Source organism: Peromyscus eremicus, chromosome 8a, assembly GCF_949786415.1.
Source record: "Peromyscus eremicus chromosome 8a, PerEre_H2_v1, whole genome shotgun sequence".
NCBI classification, from domain to species: domain Eukaryota; kingdom Metazoa; phylum Chordata; class Mammalia; order Rodentia; family Cricetidae; genus Peromyscus; species Peromyscus eremicus.
In genome coordinates this window covers 3,799,136-3,815,854 of record NC_081423.1, presented here as the reverse complement: position 1 = coordinate 3,815,854, position 16,719 = coordinate 3,799,136, and the positions used below count along the sequence as shown (strand labels likewise).

The window sequence follows — 16,719 nt, the reverse complement described above, 5'->3', positions numbered from 1 at the left end:
ATAATGAGATCTAGTGCCCTCTTCTGGTGTACAGACAGAACACTGTATACATAATAAATAAATAAATACATCTTTAAAAAAAAAAACTAAGTAAATAAATAAATAAAAATAAAAAAACAACAACAAAAATACTGCAAACTTATCTTGCAAGATATTGCTCTTGGTTGGCACCTGGAAGCCCTCCAAGACTACAGAGCTATAACAACTATTCTTTGTAAAAAGAAAATTTAAAAAATAGAAGAAAAGGAAGGGACTGCCCATGCTCTTACCCTGAACACTGTACAGTGTATACACACACACATCACTAAACATCACATGGTACTCCACAAATCTCCAATGCTGATTGATATGTCAATTTTAAAAGTATAACGTAACTTTCAAATAGCTTATTGATCAGGAATACATTATAGAAAGCAACATTAGCCATCCTCGAGTACACATGAACAGCACTAGAGGGTCAGGGTGCAGCTCGGCGGTAGATGCCCCTATAATATCATGCTACGGCCTTGAAAGCGCAGGTGCTAGGTCCCACATCTAGTCCAGGACAAAACTCAGGAAAATGACTTTTTATTAACGTACTACATCTCTGAAGAAAATGCTCTAGAATTAATTTTAAAACTCCCAACTCACCATATTAGAATAGCAGGCAATACGATTTATATGAAGTTTTTCAATGATTTCTTTAGGAATTAAAATTTCTTCAGACTTTGCATAATCAGCTATACTCAAAGCTTCTGAGTACTGACTTAGAGAGCTACTCCAATCACATTCCCGATAAATATCATTTCCTTCATTAAAAAGATTTCTCACGAGAGCATGCAAATACACCTAAAAAGAGAAAATTACCTCTTGAAGCCAGAACAAGGTAAGACAGAAGTAAATACCATGATAATGCCTAAAACTTCAGAAAGCATTGCTGGACAGCAGGGCAGAACTTCTGTAAGAAAGCTGCCACTGCTGCCTTGCTAAAAGTTCATCTTGCCTACTTCTGCAAGAGAAAACTCACTCTCCTTTTGAGGAAAAAAAAAAAGGTTAAAAGCACTTTGTAAGTGTATGTGTGTGTCTGATTCTGTGCAGGTAATAAGACACTGGGTGCAAGTCCTCAGTCAAGAGAGCACATTTAATATTTATGGCTTCAAATCTGCTGCCATCCTCCTGCCTCTGCTTTCCAAGAGCTGAGAGTACAGGCATGAGCTACCAAGCCCAGCTTTAGTTTAAGTCTTTGACGAGTATTTCTGACAGGCAATAGTAACAAGGGCTTCCACTGCTGCTGTGCAGCACACTAGGGAGCACGTGCATGTAAGCATGCGCACATGCATGGTACCCTTTATACTTGCACATCTTCACCAGCGCGGTCAAACCTTTCCACATTTTTATGCATCATTTACATTTCTTCTTTTAAAACATTGTTATTTGTGGGGGACTGGGAGGAGGGGAGGAGTGGTTTATACAAGCTACCGTGCATGCGTGGGGGTCAAAGAATTTGGGGGAGTCAGATCCCTCCTTCCACCATGCAGAACCCATGGAAGAAATTCAAGTCATTAGGCTTGGTGCCTGGTGCCTTTACATGCTTAGCCATCTCTCTGGCCCTGTATTTCTTCTTTTATAAGCTATTTGCTTAGATCATTTCCTGATTTAGGAGATGAGGCTAAGTAATTTGCTTATTGAGTGATTACACCCATTTGTTGATATGTACCTTTTCTATCATAAGATCAGATAACTTTTTTGGCCCTAATACACACACATTTAAACTGACTAGATTGCCAGGGAACAAAGCAAGCATTAATGCCATCTGTGGCCCAGTTCCACATGTGGAAAACAAAAGGGTTTCTCCGGGTATTTCAGCTCAAATACTTTCAGACTCTCCTCAGTGTGGAGAGGAGAGGAAGAGGAGGAACTGAACACAGGGAAGGAGGAATGTGGACACTTGGAAACACACACCTTCAGAGATTCCAAGCCACAGTGCTGTAGTCCAAGGTCCAAAGGAGTGGCCACCTTCTTCCTATGTCTGGCCAGTTCATCCCAGCTCTTCCCTCCCGCCCTCTAAACAACCCTCCTTCAGTGCTTTCAGGACTTATCAAAATTGAAAATGATGACACCCACACTCTCTGTTCAATTCCACTCCACTTATTTTTGACAAAATAGTAGTTAGCTGGGCAATGGTTGCGCACGCCTTTAATCCCAGCACTTGGGAGGCAGAGGCAGGTGGATTTCAGTGAGTTCATGGCCAGCCTGGTCTACAAAGTAAGTTCCAGGACAGCCAGGACTGTTACACAGAGAAATCCTGTCTCAAAAAACCAACCAATCAATAAAATAGAATAGTAGTTAATTGGCAGAGGGTTCAAAATCCATACTAATTCAGACTACACTAACACAGGAAAGAAAATGCAAGACAAGTGTCCAAAAATGCCCCAAAGGCTGTCCTATATAGAAGAGGCTAGCAAGCTTTTTCTATAAATGCCAAAAAGTGAGCATTTAAAGCACTATGGGACATTTAAGTTCTGTCCTGTGTCACGAAAGTACCACAGAGAATATATAAACAAATGGCTGCGGCTATAGTATTCTAATAAAGCTTTATTTGTGAAAGAGGGCAGCTGGTCAGGTCAGGTGTGACACCCAAGGCCAAGGTTTGCCAAATCATGTTGCAGATTATAGTTCTTGAGCTACTGTGACTAGCCACAACCCTTCCCAAAGTCATTACCGCATATTGCTCCTGGGTCCCTGGATATGACAGCGGAGACCTGAGAAGAAGAAACAAATCTATTGTAATTACCAAGATCTACTACAAGTGTTGTTCATTTGTTCTGAGACAGTATCCCTGATTGACATGGAACACACTGAGATCAGCCTGCCTCCACATCCCACGTGTTAGGATTACAAGAATGCTCCACCATGACAGGCTCCTTATCAGCATTATTCAGCCAGAAGTTATCTTTAACTGCACTTTTTAGGGGCTGGAGAGATAGCTCAGTGGTTAAAAGTACTTGCTGCTCTTGCAGAGAACCCTGATTCAGTTCCCAATACCCACATGGGAGCTCAAAGATCCAACAACACTCTCTTCTGGCTTCTGAGTGCAGGAATTACAAGTGCTGAGGTATTTCAGGTATGGACTACCATAGCAACTACTGTTTCCTTAAGTACAATACTTCTCTTTCAAATCTACTCCTTTTCAAAAAAGACCTAATTCTTCAAATACCAAAAAGATTAAAAATTGACACTTTCTGATCTGATTTATTGCTGATCAGTGTCTCCTCCCCAGAAGGAACAAAGAGACCCTTCTGCCTGGACATGTCCCCAAGCAAAAGCTGTCTGCCACTGGTGCTGTCCCTTAACAGCATGGCCTGACAGCAAAAGCCTTCTGTGCTACCGATGTTCATTCCAGATGTTTAATTCACCAGAATGCTTCTCTTATAGGAACACATCTCAATTCTTCAGTCAAATTTGAGGGAAAGGGCTGCAACGTAAGGGCTTTAGCCCTAAAAACCAACAAAAAGAAGAATATAAGAATATCCATGGGTTGAGGATTTAGCTCAGTGGTAGAGCACTTGCCTAGCAAGCGCAAGGCCCTGAGTTTGATCCTCAGCTCCAAAAAAAAAAAAAAAAGAATATCTAAAAGGTGGTGCATGCCTTTAATCCCAGCACTTGGGAGGCAGAGCCAGGCAGATCTCTGTGAGTTTGAGGCCAGCCTGGTCTACAGAGTGAGTCCCAGGACAGCCAAGGCCACACAGAGAAACTCTGTCTTGAAAAACAACAACAACAACAAAAAGAATACCCAAAAGGATAAGGAAAAAAAGTGCTGGAATGAAAATGTCATTTTCAACCCAACCTGAACACTATGACAGTTCTCAGGCTTGCTAGGTATGGGGGGTGCTTCATGCTTATAATCCAGTGCTTGTGAGGTTGAAGCAGGAGGACTGTTAGGAGTTTAAGGCTTTCTTGGGCTACAGTGTGAGATTCTATCTCACAACAGAAAACACCAAGAGATCTCTGACTTTCCACATGTATGGACTCCATACTTAATTCAGGAGAAGCCATCAGACAGCACACTAGTGGGCCATCAAGTGTCAAGTTCTTACTGGATGAACTGTAGACCTTCCTTAATGTTGTGCTGCCTTTTTCTTCTCTCCTCAGACACACTGGACATGTTACCCCGCACATCCACTTGCTGACTGAGCAATCTGTAAAGAAACAAGGCACAAAATTACTGCACCACCTGCAATTCTGGATTTCCCACTAAAACATCCATAATTCTAAGCACTCGGGAGGAAGAGGCAGGCAGATCTCTGTGAGTTTGAGGCCAGCTCGTCTACAGAGTAAGTTCTAGGACAGCCAAGGCTACAGAGAAACTGTCTTGAAAAATAAAAAACAAACAAACAAATCCATAACTCTAGGCCCTCACTCGGGCTAGAACACACCCATCTCCAAAGGCCCTGGACACTGAGGAGCCTTTAGGCCTTTCTTTGGGGTTCCTGTGGTCTTGTGTCCACAGCACGCTATTTTCAGACTGGTCAGGGTGCGTGACTCTGCTGATCCCGAGTGCCCCTCCTAAACAGTCCACATGCAAAGGCATCCCCTTCTTGACACAGGTTTTGTCTCTTCCCCATCAACCTGCATGTGTGAGCGGCAGCAAGAACAGTCTTAGCCATGCTCAGCTCCTGGAAGGTCTCCACAAGGGAAAACTTTACCTCCTCTGCCTTGGAGGGAATCTGACAACCTAGTAAGCAGAGCAAGAGCTTCTGAGCTAACCCTTACAACAGTGTAGATAGATCTAAACACAGTGACTTCATGCCCCTGCTATCCATCCCTCTGACCAACCTTCACTGAGCAGTTCCCAGCAAGTTAAACAGAAGCCCTGAAAAGGGACTGAGATAAAGGACAGATTTCCGGTGGCTGGTGAGATGGCCCGGTGGGTGAGAGAACTGGCTGCTGTTCCAGGACTCAAATTCCCAGCACGCACACTGACAGTTCCCAACCATCTGTGACTCCAGTTCCAAGGAATCCAACACCTTTTTCTAGTCCCTCTCAGACACTACATGCATGTGGTACGCAGATATACATGGGCAAGACACCCACACACATACAATTTTAAAATATGGATTCCCTGATCCCCACTCTAGATTTCCCGGTCTCAGTGCTGATAGCTGCTCATTTATAGAGTGTTCTCCGCTGCTGGAGACTAGCAGTCTCTCTTGTTACCAGGTGTGATGATCAAAGAGATCTCCAGATAGTAGCAAACATCCTGGGGGGCCAGCAGGGGAAGGGGCATTGAATCACCCTCGGCTGAGAAGTGAGACCTACAATGAAGCTCATGTGTTCAGACCTGGAGACACCTCAAGCAGGTGGCTGAAATGTTCTGGTTTCACTGCTTGCCACTGTAATGTCATTTGAGGATACACAGGACTGGATGCCCAGAGGCTGACTGGCATGCATCTTTTTGGTCTTTCCAACACTGTCAAGTGTTAAGAATTTGTATTTGATACTGTAACGGCAGCACTCAGAAAAGACATCTACCACTTGCTTTCAAATATTCCCCAGGCACGGTAGCATACATCTTTAATCACAGAGCCAGTTCCAGGACATCCAGGCTACACCCTGTCTCAAAAAACTAAAAATAAATAAATAAAAATCGTATATTCCCCCAAATTATAATAGGAGGATCAGAATGAAAAGGCAGAATGTTGATTAACTGTGAAATTCACTTTCATGTCTTTGAAAATCTACAGAATGAGTTTTTAAAAAATCCATGACACTGGGGGATAGAAAGATGGCTCAGTGGTTAAGAGCACTGGCTGTTCTTCCAAAGGACCCAGGCTCAAGTCCCATCACCCACATGGTGTCTCACAAATGTAACTCCTGTCCCAAGGGCTAACACCCTCTTTGGGCACCAGGCATGCAAGTGGTGCCTATACCTGTGTGCAGGCAAAACACCCATACACATTAAAGCAAATAGTTTTGTTTTTTAAATTCACAACACTGAAGTAAAATGGCCGTAATGAGGTAAAATTTCTGGAATTTTTAAACAGCTTTTAAAATAGTTTAGTTAAGAAGCAGGTGAGGGCCGGGCGGTGGTGGCGCACGCCTTTAAATCCCAGCACTCTGGAGGCAGAGGCAGGCGGATCTCTGTGAGTTCGAGGCCACCCTGGGCTACCAAGTGAGTCCCAGGAAAGGCGCAAAGCTACACAGAGAAACCCTGTCTCAAAAAACCAAAAAAAAAAAAAAAAAAAAAAAAGAAGCAGGTGAGATGGTTCATGTTAAGAATACTTGCTGAGGGCTGGAGAGATGGCTCAGAGGTTAAGAACACTAGCTGCTCTTCCAGAGGTCCTGAGTTCAATTCCCAGCAACCACATGGTGGCTCACAACCATCTGTAATGAGATCTGGCGCCCTCTTCTGGCATGCAGACAGAACACTGTATAGACAATAAATAAATAAATCTTTGATTTAAAAAAGAAGAAGAAGAAGAGTTGTTGCACTGGGCAGTAGTGGCACATGCCTTTAATCCTATTTAATCCTGGCACTTGGAGGCAGAGGCAGGTGGATCTCTGTGTGGCCAGCCTGGTCTACAGAGCGAGTTCCAGGACAGCCAGGGCTACAGAGAGACCCTGTCTCTTCAGGGAGGATGGGGATTTGGCTCCTGGCTAATGATAATCGGACTTTATAGCTTTAGAACTATTTCCCTAGAAAGTGCTAGAACACCTTGAACTCTGACTTCTTACAAAGGGCACGGGGCAAAGAGCTAAATATTCAAGCATATGATTAGAAGGAAATATGGTGGACATGGTGGCACACACCTTTAATCCCAGCCCTCGGCAGGCAGAGACAGGTGGATCTTTGTGAGTTTAAGGCCAGCCTGGTCTACACAGTGAGCTCCAGGACAGCCAGGGCTACACAGAGAAACCCTGTCTCGGAAAAACAAAAACAAAAAAAGGAAAGAAATTAAAAAATCCTCTTGACAACTGAGGCCAGAGCCTCATTGTCCTGACTTTTTGAGATAAAGTCTGACCCTCGCAGCCCTGTCTGGAGGGAACTCCAGATGTAGTCCAGGCCGGTCTTGAACTCTTGATCCTCCTGCTTCCCTCTCCTAAATTTGGGAATTATAGGCCCCGCTCAAAAAGTTGTTTGTCATGCTGGGGAACTGGACCAAGGCTTCCCATGCATTTGGCAGGCCTGGCAGGCATGCTCTACCACAGAAACACACCCCTCATCCCCAAATAGCCCCAAGTTTAGTATATCAGGCAATACTTAAACACAGTGTGAGGGGCTAGAGAGATGGCTCAGCGGTTAAGTAAAACCCACATGGCAGCTCACAGTTGTCTGTAACTCCAGTTCCAGGGAATCTGACACTGTCTTCTGACCTCCATGGGCACCAGGCACTCACATGGTAAATAAACATGCCAGAAAAATACTCATACACATAAAATAAATCTAAGCAACAGTGCAACAGCATTTCATTTTCAATCATGTTTTCAGTTTTTCTCAAAATCTTTTCTCCCCCCCCCAACCCCCCCCCCCCATACAGGGATTCTCTCTGTAGTTTTGGTGCCTGTCCTGGAACTCACTCTGTAGACCAAGCTGGCCTCGAACTCACTGATCTGCCTGCCTCTGCCTCCCAAGTGCTGGGATTAAAGGTGTGCGCCACCACTGCCAGGCTCAAAATCTTAATAAAGAATTCCAAATTTACTGTAAACATTTTTTACAATGAAGACTATGTATGTATATACTACCTACATTCTACAAATTATATTTTTCAATATTTATTACATCTGTCTATCTTTAGCAACCTGCCTTTCCTATCTTAACACCAACTCACTTTATTTGTCAAATTTAAAGTAAGCCACAGGGACAATGAGATGGTTCAGCAGGTAGAGAAACTGGCCACCACCACTAACAATCTGAGTTTGATCCCAGAAAACTATGACAGGAAAAACCATTCCTGCAAGGCATCATCTGAACACACACACACACACACACACACACACACGGGTGGCTTGACATAAATTACAGTTCATTCCTAAGCCCTTCAGCAGCATGCATAGTATTATCTTCCCCACCCCCTTTTTCTTTGAGAAAGGGTCTCACTGTGTAGTCCAGGATGCTATGTGTATTAGTATTAGGTAGCTGGACATAGTGGCACATGTCTTTAATCTGAGCACTCAGAAAGCAGAGGCAGGTGGATCTCAGTGAGTACCTTGGAAAGATACAGATACTGGCCCAGCCATTCTCTCCTGTATGCAGACACTGTTCCACCACAGATTTCATTTTGCTTAGAAAATAACCCCACCTCCCACCTCCATTTTTAAAGAAAGAAGATTATTTTAGTTTACCCCTTACTTTTGGTTTGTGGTTTTATTATGTATTTATCTGCAGTGCTGGGGACTAAACCCCAGAGTCCCTGAATACTAAACAGCTCTGTGACAACTGCCTGCCGACTACACCCCAGCTCACCTTGCTCTTCAATCCTGTTAAAGTCTGGCCTCAGGGTTTTTGTTTGTTTGGTTGGTTGTTGGTTTTTTGAGACAAGGTTTCTCTGTGTAGCTTTGGAGCCTGTCCTGGAGCTCACTCTGTAGACTAGGTTGGCCTCGAACTCACAGAGATCCGCCTGCCTCTGCCTCCCCAGGGCTGGGATTAAAGGTGTGCCCCACCATCTCCAGCTGAGAACATTATTTTCTTTCTCAAGGAGAACACAAATGCAATCCCCACTACCACAAGTTATGCAGCTGAGTTTCTTGCATCTGGGAAAATTAAAAAAAAAAAAAAAAAAAAGTCAGCACACCCCAAGGGCAACAGAGGAGCATTGTCTTGGAAACACACCTTCTTGTTGATGATATCTCACCTGTCAGGTCAAGTATGAAAATTCTTTAAAGCAAATCTAACAGTCACTTCTCTCCCACAGAGCAAAGGCTGCACTCCCTCCCTGACTGTCACTCCATGACACTTCTCCTCACCTTCTCTCACGGCCTTACTAGGTTGTCCCCACCTCACTGCCACTGTCTTCACTCGCCTCCCCTTGGGCAAGCCCTCGAGCTTCATCTGGACTCTTCCAGATCTCTCCATCCTCTTCCCTAGAGGACCTCTAGCAATGTCCAGACATGAATGACACCAGCTAGGCCCCCTGACTACTGACAGCTCTCTGCCTGACAGATCCACTTGGGTGTCACACAGGTGTCTTAGGTTGTTTATATGGTACTAGGCTAGTAAAAAGGAATGTCTCCTTCCCCAAAACTGTCCCATCTGCCTTCCCAAAGGCAGCTAATCACTGCCTCCAGTCTCTTGTGTGTCCTGCCAAAGATACCCTATAGAAAACCCCTGATCTAAACCAGGCCTGTGGCACACGCCTATAATCCCAACATCCAAGAGGAGGCAGAAAGATCAAAAGCTTCAGGCCATCCTTAGTTACACAGTGAGTTCAAGGCTAGCCTGTACTACATGAAACTCTGTCTCACAAAAATAAATAAATAAATAAATAAATAAATAAATAAATAAATAAATAAATAAATAAAAAACAAAAAAGTTCTTTGTCTCAGCTTAGGTGCTGGTTTATGAACCAGCACCTCTAGACAAATCAGCACAGAATGCCCCATGTGTATACAAATGAGAGCTAATGAGAATCAGCACAGTATGTATGGGAAACTGTCTTACACTCACGGCCTTTTCCTGCTCGTGTCTGTCACCAGAAGTAGAAGAGTAAAGGTTCATGGGACTCTATGTTCTCCCTTTGTGATTTCCTGTGTGTCTATAATTATCTCTTAAAATAAAAACCATTTTGTGGCCAGGCAGTGGTGGCTCACGCCTTTAATCCCAGCACTTGGGAGGCAGAGGCAGGCGGATCTTAGTGGCCAGCCTGGTCTACAGAGCGAGATCCAGGAAAGGCGCAAAGCTACACAGAGAAACCCTGTCTCGAAAAAACAAAAAAAAAGAAAAAAAAGTTTATGTGCATAAGTGTTTTGCCTGAATCTATGTACATGCACTATGTGCATGCTTGGTGCTCTTGGGGGTCAGAAGAGGGCACTGGATCCCCTGGAACTGGAGTTACAGACAGTTGTACACCACCCAGTGGATGCTGAGAACCAAATCTGGGTCCTCTGCAAGAGGAGCAAATACTCTTAACTGCTGAGGTAATTAAATTAATTGGCCCTATTAACTGTATATTCTCTTCCCAAACCTAGCCAGTTCCTCAGGTCAGAAACAAAAGTGTACACTGTTCTTTCTTTCACAATTCCACATCCTACCAACTCTCAAATCCCACTAATGACAGCATCAGAACATCAGAAGAACACACACAGGGCATCCCAGGCCTGTAAGACCTCCTCCCAAGCCCGTGCCCAGCCCAGTGCTCTTACTGTCCTCTCCCTAGCCACTTCCCACAGGACATTGAAAGGAAGGCTCTTGCCGGGCGGTGGTGGCGCACGCCTTTAATCCCAGCACTCGGGAGGCAGAGCCAGGCGGATCTCTGTGAGTTCGAGGCCAGCCTGGACTACCAAGTGAGTTCCAGGAAAGGCGCAAAGCTACACAGAGAAACCCTGTCTCGGAAAACAAGAAAAAAACAAAAAAAAAAAAAAAAAAAGAAAGGAAGGCTCTTATCATAATACAGTTTAGGAGTTGGGAGTAGTAACACACTCCTGTAATCCTAGCTATTCTGGAGACAAGAGCATCAGGGGTTCAAGTCAGTAAGAACCCCAACTTCATCACTGCACTTCTGGGTAGAAGCCGTCAGTGCCTTCCCAAAGCATTTAGCCAAGGCATTTAGAAGAAAACCTTGCTTCCTTGCTATGCACTAAAGGAGCCTTCCTTCCCACTCCCTGCACACCACTCCTCCTCCAGGCCACACAGGCTTCCTGGGGTTGTGAGACTGGCTAAGTACTCTGTACTCATAGGCATCATGCTTGCTGTTTTCTCTGCCCACAGTGTACATCCCGGTCCTCCACAGAGCTGGCTCCTTTTCATCCTGGAGTCTTGGCTTAAAAGACACATTTTGGGACCTTCCCTTATCACCTTAAATTGCCACAATAGCTGCCTTGACCTCTATTGGTCACTTAAACAGGGACCTTGTCTCTTGGTCCTGACTACATGAACAATGTATAAACTAGTTCACTAAATAGCTGGATGATGATGAACCAAGCAGTCAAGTGTAAAAAGACTGTTTCATGACAAGTCCCAAGATCAGTTACATTAGAACTCTGTACAACTGCTCACAAGACAAAGTAGAATGAGCCAGACATGGTGGCACACATCTGAACCCCAGCACAAAGGAGGCAGGCAGAAAGATGGAGAGCTCCAGGCTAGCCTGGGCTACAGAAGGAGACCCTGTCTCAAGACAAACAATCAAAGAAACAAGCAAACAAATGAAGCAAGAGAAGGACGGGAGCTGGGCGGTGGTGGCGCACACCTTTAGATCCCGGCGGCTGGAAGGCAGAGGCAGGCTTGGTCTATAGAAGGAGTTAAACTAGACAGCCAGGGTTCCACTGAGAAACCCGGGGGTGGGGGTGTCCAAGCAGGAAATGACTGGTGCAGTCACACGTGAGGAGCAAGACAGGGATGAAGCACTAGAGTGAGAAGAAAACAGACAGCCACAAAGAACCCGAAACCATAGGGGACACCCCAAGGAGTATGGCAATGCATTCCAACATCAACACTTCTCCTTGGTTAAAAGAAATAAATGGAGGAAGGCTTTTAGCAGTACACATCCAAACAGAAAACTCAGTTAAGTAGGAATTAGTTCCATTAACTAAACTCTAACAAGCTAGAATATCCTTTCAGAGATCAGCTGTTTAAAAATTTTGTTATTGTCCGGAAGTTATGTGAGAGGAGAGAGAAAGCACACTGAATCCCCATTCTAATTCCCTGTTCAGTCAGTGTCTGCTAGGTGAAAGACATTGTCCTTCAGTCTATTACAAAGCTAGTATGGTGAAATTCATGGCCTTTCACCTTTCACAGCATGGGGAGAAACCAGCTCCAATGAACAGACCCCACGAAAAGTGAGATGTTACTGTAACATACTGAGACAGAACCAGCAGCTGCCACCCTCTGGTGCCACGGGCTGTGCTGAGAGCTTCACCGGTAGTGAGTCATTTGACCTTGATGAACTAAGAGACAGGTACTAGGTGGGTACAAAGATGGGACCCTGGACAGAGAATGGACCCAGACCACAGAGCTGAATTCCAAAGCTAGCCTGATGCCTGCAAAGCTCACTATTCTGCACCAAGTACTCCAGGCTGCTGGAGGAGGACCAGCACCTGTCTCAGGTGGCCTGGGCTCAGACACAGGTGGACACTTCATGGTCACCCAAGAGGAAAGGAATGAACATGCTTGTGCACACATGTGTACACACAGGCAAGCTCATAGCAATCATTTAAAGCATCTTTACTCAAGCTGAGGGGTCAGGAAACATGCCCAAGAAGAAAACCTCCATGGACTATGCTTGGCCAGAACATATTCAGACACAAATACTTCATGTGGGGGAGCTGGAGAGATGGCTCAGAGGTTAAGAGCATTGGCAGCTCTTCCAGAGGTCCTGAGTTCAATTTCCAGCAACCACATGGTGGCTCACAACCATCTACAATGGGATATGAAGCCCTCTTCTGGCAGACAAGTATACATACAGATAGAGCACCACATACATAAAATAAATAAATCTTTAAAAAGATAACAAATAGACCACCAGCTGGCCCTGATTCAACTACCATTATGGGACTGGCAAAGCATTCCAGGTGTAAATATGATCAAGGTACAAGATATACATATATGAAATTGTCAAAATATAAATAAAAGATAGTTTTTAAAGGGGTGCAAGAAAAAGCAGTCTAGTATTATTGTAATTTTGCTTTAAAATGTATCCACTGGCAGTGGCGCACACCTTTAATCCCAGCACTCAGCAGGCAAAGGCAGGCAGATCTCTTTCAGTTCGAGGCCAGCCTGGTCTAAGGAGCAAGTTTCAGGACAGCCACAGTTATACAGAGAAAATCCTGTCTCGAGAGAAAAAAAAGCAAAAAACCTACCAAATGGTTCAAGTAGTGTTACTGTGAACCTTTCTTTTTGTTTGTTTGGTTGGTTCCCCGTGATTCCCCCCACCCAAGTACTCTACCACTGAGCTAAATCCTCAACCCTGTTTTTGTTTTTTGAGACAGTTTCTCTGTTTAGTTTTGGTGCCTGTAGAGATCCGCCTGGCTCTGCCTCCTGAGTGCTGGGATTGATGGTGTGCACCACCACCGCCCAGCTGTGACTCTTTCTTGAAACAGTGTACGCTAGCTGATTCTTCAAACACTTATCCAGCCCTGGGCAAGAAGGTAAAATGCCACACCCTGCCTGCTGCAATCCAGGTGGAGAAACCCTGCTAAACAGCTTCTCCCTTCCTGAAACAGCTTCTCCATTCCCTGAAAAGGTTTCTCTCTTTCCTGCAACAAGTTCTCTCTTCCTGAGTCAGCTTCTCTCTCCCTGAGACAGCATCTCACTTTCTGAAAACTGGAGGAGGCTATGCCAAACAGCACCAGGAAGGTAACTCCTTATTTGGGCTAAGTCCTCCCTTCCCCCATGGGAACTGTTCACTTTGAAACTGCCAAGAGATTCCAGATCCTGTAAACTTGGGAAGCAGCCTCCAGTCAAGCAGAGCAGATCACAGGGAACCCTGCATCTTCATGTACAAACCTGGGATTATTCAACAGAAGACTGAAATAATCTGCCTGAGTCACCACAGTCATGATGTGTCTCAAATCCCCAGGAGGCCCTACTGCTCAAGAGCTGACATCTCTTGCCTTCTCACGAGACATGCCCAAGCAACCCCCAGCTCCAAAGTCACATCCTCTCTTGCTTGTGAAACAGAACTTTCGCCTCTCACCATTCCATGGCTCAGAAGCTTCATGATCTTACTAAATAAACTAGACAACGCATTGCTGAACTTGGAGAATTAAAAAGCAAATTTACAAATTTTTTGTTGGGGCAAAACCTGTCAAGGTTGAGTACCTCATTTTTTAAAAAATATGTATCAATGAAATCACTTAGAAAGCCATGAGAGGGAAGCAAGATAGTGCAGCACGTAAAGTCACTACTGTCAAGCCTGATGACCCCAGTTTGGTGCCCAGCTGACACGGTGGGTGGTGTTTCAAAAAAAAAGTGTGTGTGTGTGTGTGTGTGTGTGTGTGTGTGTGTGGAGAGAGAGAGAGTGAGAGCACACGAACAACTTTTCTTCATTTGTAAATACCTCAGAAGTGTTTGGATGACTTCTGTGGCTTACTGTGTGAGGCGAGGCTCACCCTCTGCCCTCCTCCCTCCCACTTCACTATGACAAGTGACTGAGACCACAGCACCCCACACTTGAAGATTAGGGAGAAAGTGTGGGTTTGCTGGGACAAACACAACCAGGTATTATCTAGAAGACAAAAGCTTCCTCACAGGGTATTCTGTCTAGAAAATCCATTTTCAAGTATTTGTGACAAGAGAGCAGAGACATGTTTTTATTTCTTTCTTAACTACCTATTCAAACTATTTCCACAGCTGACAGTCTAACAATCGATTTCTTCACTTACAAATGGATTTAACACACCCAAATCAGCAGGTTTCAAACTCAGTCACTATTAACAACTCAAGGCTTTACAGCCGGCTGGCGCATGAACATTGTTGCCAGTAGGTCTGGGAGTGAGGAAGGAGTGTCGTCAGAACAACCCCAACCAAAACTCACAAGAACACGGAGAACCAAGGAGTGTCCCAGTTCATCTGGAGGACACTAAATCAACTGGCTCTTTGCACAATATTCAACTTCAACAACACAATCTGATTCTCAACTGAAGCTCACCCTGATGGTCAACAGAGAAAACTGTCCAAGCACTTGATTTAGGGCACAGATGAAGAATACCACCCCAACCTTACCACACACACAATGAGCAGCTCCGCTCAGTTTAACTGAGGGTGAAAAGACCCTTCGATTCCTTGAGGTCCTCCAGGAAAGGCAGCCACTTCCAGAGAATCAGGAAGAGCAGATGGCAGCGGCTCCCAGCCCCTCCCCCATCCGGACGCTCCTGTTGAACGCTGTCCAATCGAAATACGATGCTAGCCACACAAGCCATTTTAAATTACTAAGTGGCCATACAAGAAAGTAAAAAGAAACCGACCAGATTGTTTTTATTCTAACATGGCCACAACAGCTATCATCTCAATTAACACACTGCTAAATATATGCTGATTTTTTAAGTAAGAGCTTAGCAAGGAGATCATTTTTGTTCTTTTTTTCTCTCAAATCACACTTCAAAATTGAAACCAGAGCTAGGCGGTGGTGGTGCACGCCTTTAGTTCCAGCACTCGGGAGGCGGAGGCAGGTGGATCTCTGAGCTGAGGCCAGCCTGGTCTACAGAGTGAATTCCAGGACAGCCAGAGATACACAGAGAAACCCTGTCTCGAAAAAAAAAAAAAAAGAAAGAAAGAAAGAAAGAAAGAAAGAAAGAAAGAAAGAAAGAAAGAAAGAAAGAAAGAAAGAAAGAAAGAAAGAGAAAGAAAGAAAGAAAGAAAGAAAGAAAGAAAGAAAGAAAGAAAGAAAGAAAGAAAGAAAGAAAGAAAGAAAGAAAAAGAGGAAGAAAGAAGAGAAGAAAAAGAAACCAGAAGAATAACTCAAAAGTCTTGCCACCTTCGATGTTCAAAGGCCCCACGTCACCAGTGACCGCCTTAGCGGACAGCACAGGTCTAGTTTCACCAGACTCCCTCAGTCGTAAATACCCCCACACCTTTACCCTTTTGATCCTTAACATCTGGGGACCCGAAAACGCCCAACCCCGGAATAAATTCACCCAATCAGAGCACAGGCACCACCCCTTGGGCCTAGCCAGGACCTTCCAGCCTGACCACACCCCTGCGCTGACCACCCCTTAACCGGAAATTCCCTCTAATGGGAACTGACAGGTCTCTATTCTTTAAGGGTGGTTAAAGAAAAACCGAGAACCCCCTTGCAATCCCCGCACCTCTGCTGAACACCGGAAACCGGTCGCCACCCATATGCGGGGTGCACCGCGCGCAAAACCCGCAGGGATGAACCCGAAACCGGCGAGCGCGCACTCGGCAGGCACCGTGCGCGCCCCCAAACCGAGACACCTTTTAACCCGGATCCCCCGCGTCCACCCAGCACCCGGAAATAACAAAATGTAAAACCACCAAAAGCGACTGCACGACGTGAGCCAAGCGATCCCGGTGGCGGGGGCGCGCGCCCCCCGCTTGCGACTCGGGAGGATCCCCAGTGCAGCCGGGCGGCTTCCGGGGCCCGCGCCCCTCCCCCGCCTGAGTCCGTTAACGGCCGCGCGTGAGCACGAGGCGGTGGCCGCGTACGCGCGACGAGGAGCGCGCGAGCCTCCCCCAGGGCGCCCGCGCGTCCCCTTCCCTCACCTGCGGGTCAGCACCCGGGACGCGGGCTGCGCGGGGATCGGAGGCGACAGCCGGACCTGCGCTCACCCGCTGTCGCCCTCTGTCTCGCAGCTTTCCTGGGCGACCCACGGCGGCTGCCAGCCCGCGACGCTCGGGGCGGCGCCCTCTGGCGGCCGGAGGCCTCGCGCGCCGCCCCGCAAACGCCGCCATTGGCTGCGCCGCTAGCGTCAGACCGGGGATGGAGGCGCCACGTCGGGACTACGGGGCTGCGGAAGCGGCGGCGATGGGCGGGTGCCGGCGCGGCTGCATGGATGGGGGTGAGCGGCCCTGCGGCCGCGAGCCCAGGTCCTTGGCCTCTCTCGCGCGGCTCAGGCACCAGAGTG

At 46.0% G+C, this 16,719-nt stretch overlaps 1 protein-coding gene across 4 annotated transcripts in view; it reads right to left on the bottom strand.

The window, feature by feature from the left end:
* Zc3h7a (zinc finger CCCH-type containing 7A) overlaps positions 1–16,474 on the bottom strand; it is a 41,534-nt gene extending 25,060 nt beyond the window's left edge. The window contains exons 1-4 of one of the 4 annotated variants that reach the window (XM_059269982.1): positions 16,358–16,474; positions 4,077–4,178; positions 2,702–2,741; positions 631–828 (exon numbers count right to left, since the gene is read on the bottom strand). In XM_059269982.1, the coding sequence (XP_059125965.1) occupies positions 631–828; positions 2,702–2,741; positions 4,077–4,144 (306 nt within the window). In that variant the 5' untranslated portion in view covers positions 4,145–4,178; positions 16,358–16,474. Of the gene's footprint in view, positions 1–630; positions 829–2,701; positions 2,742–4,076; positions 4,179–8,443; positions 8,727–15,608; positions 15,832–16,129; positions 16,237–16,357 lie in introns of those variants that run through there. The other 3 variants (XM_059269983.1, XM_059269985.1, XM_059269981.1) reach the window with 3 other exon arrangements.
* Positions 16,475–16,719: the final 245 nt, after the last annotated feature.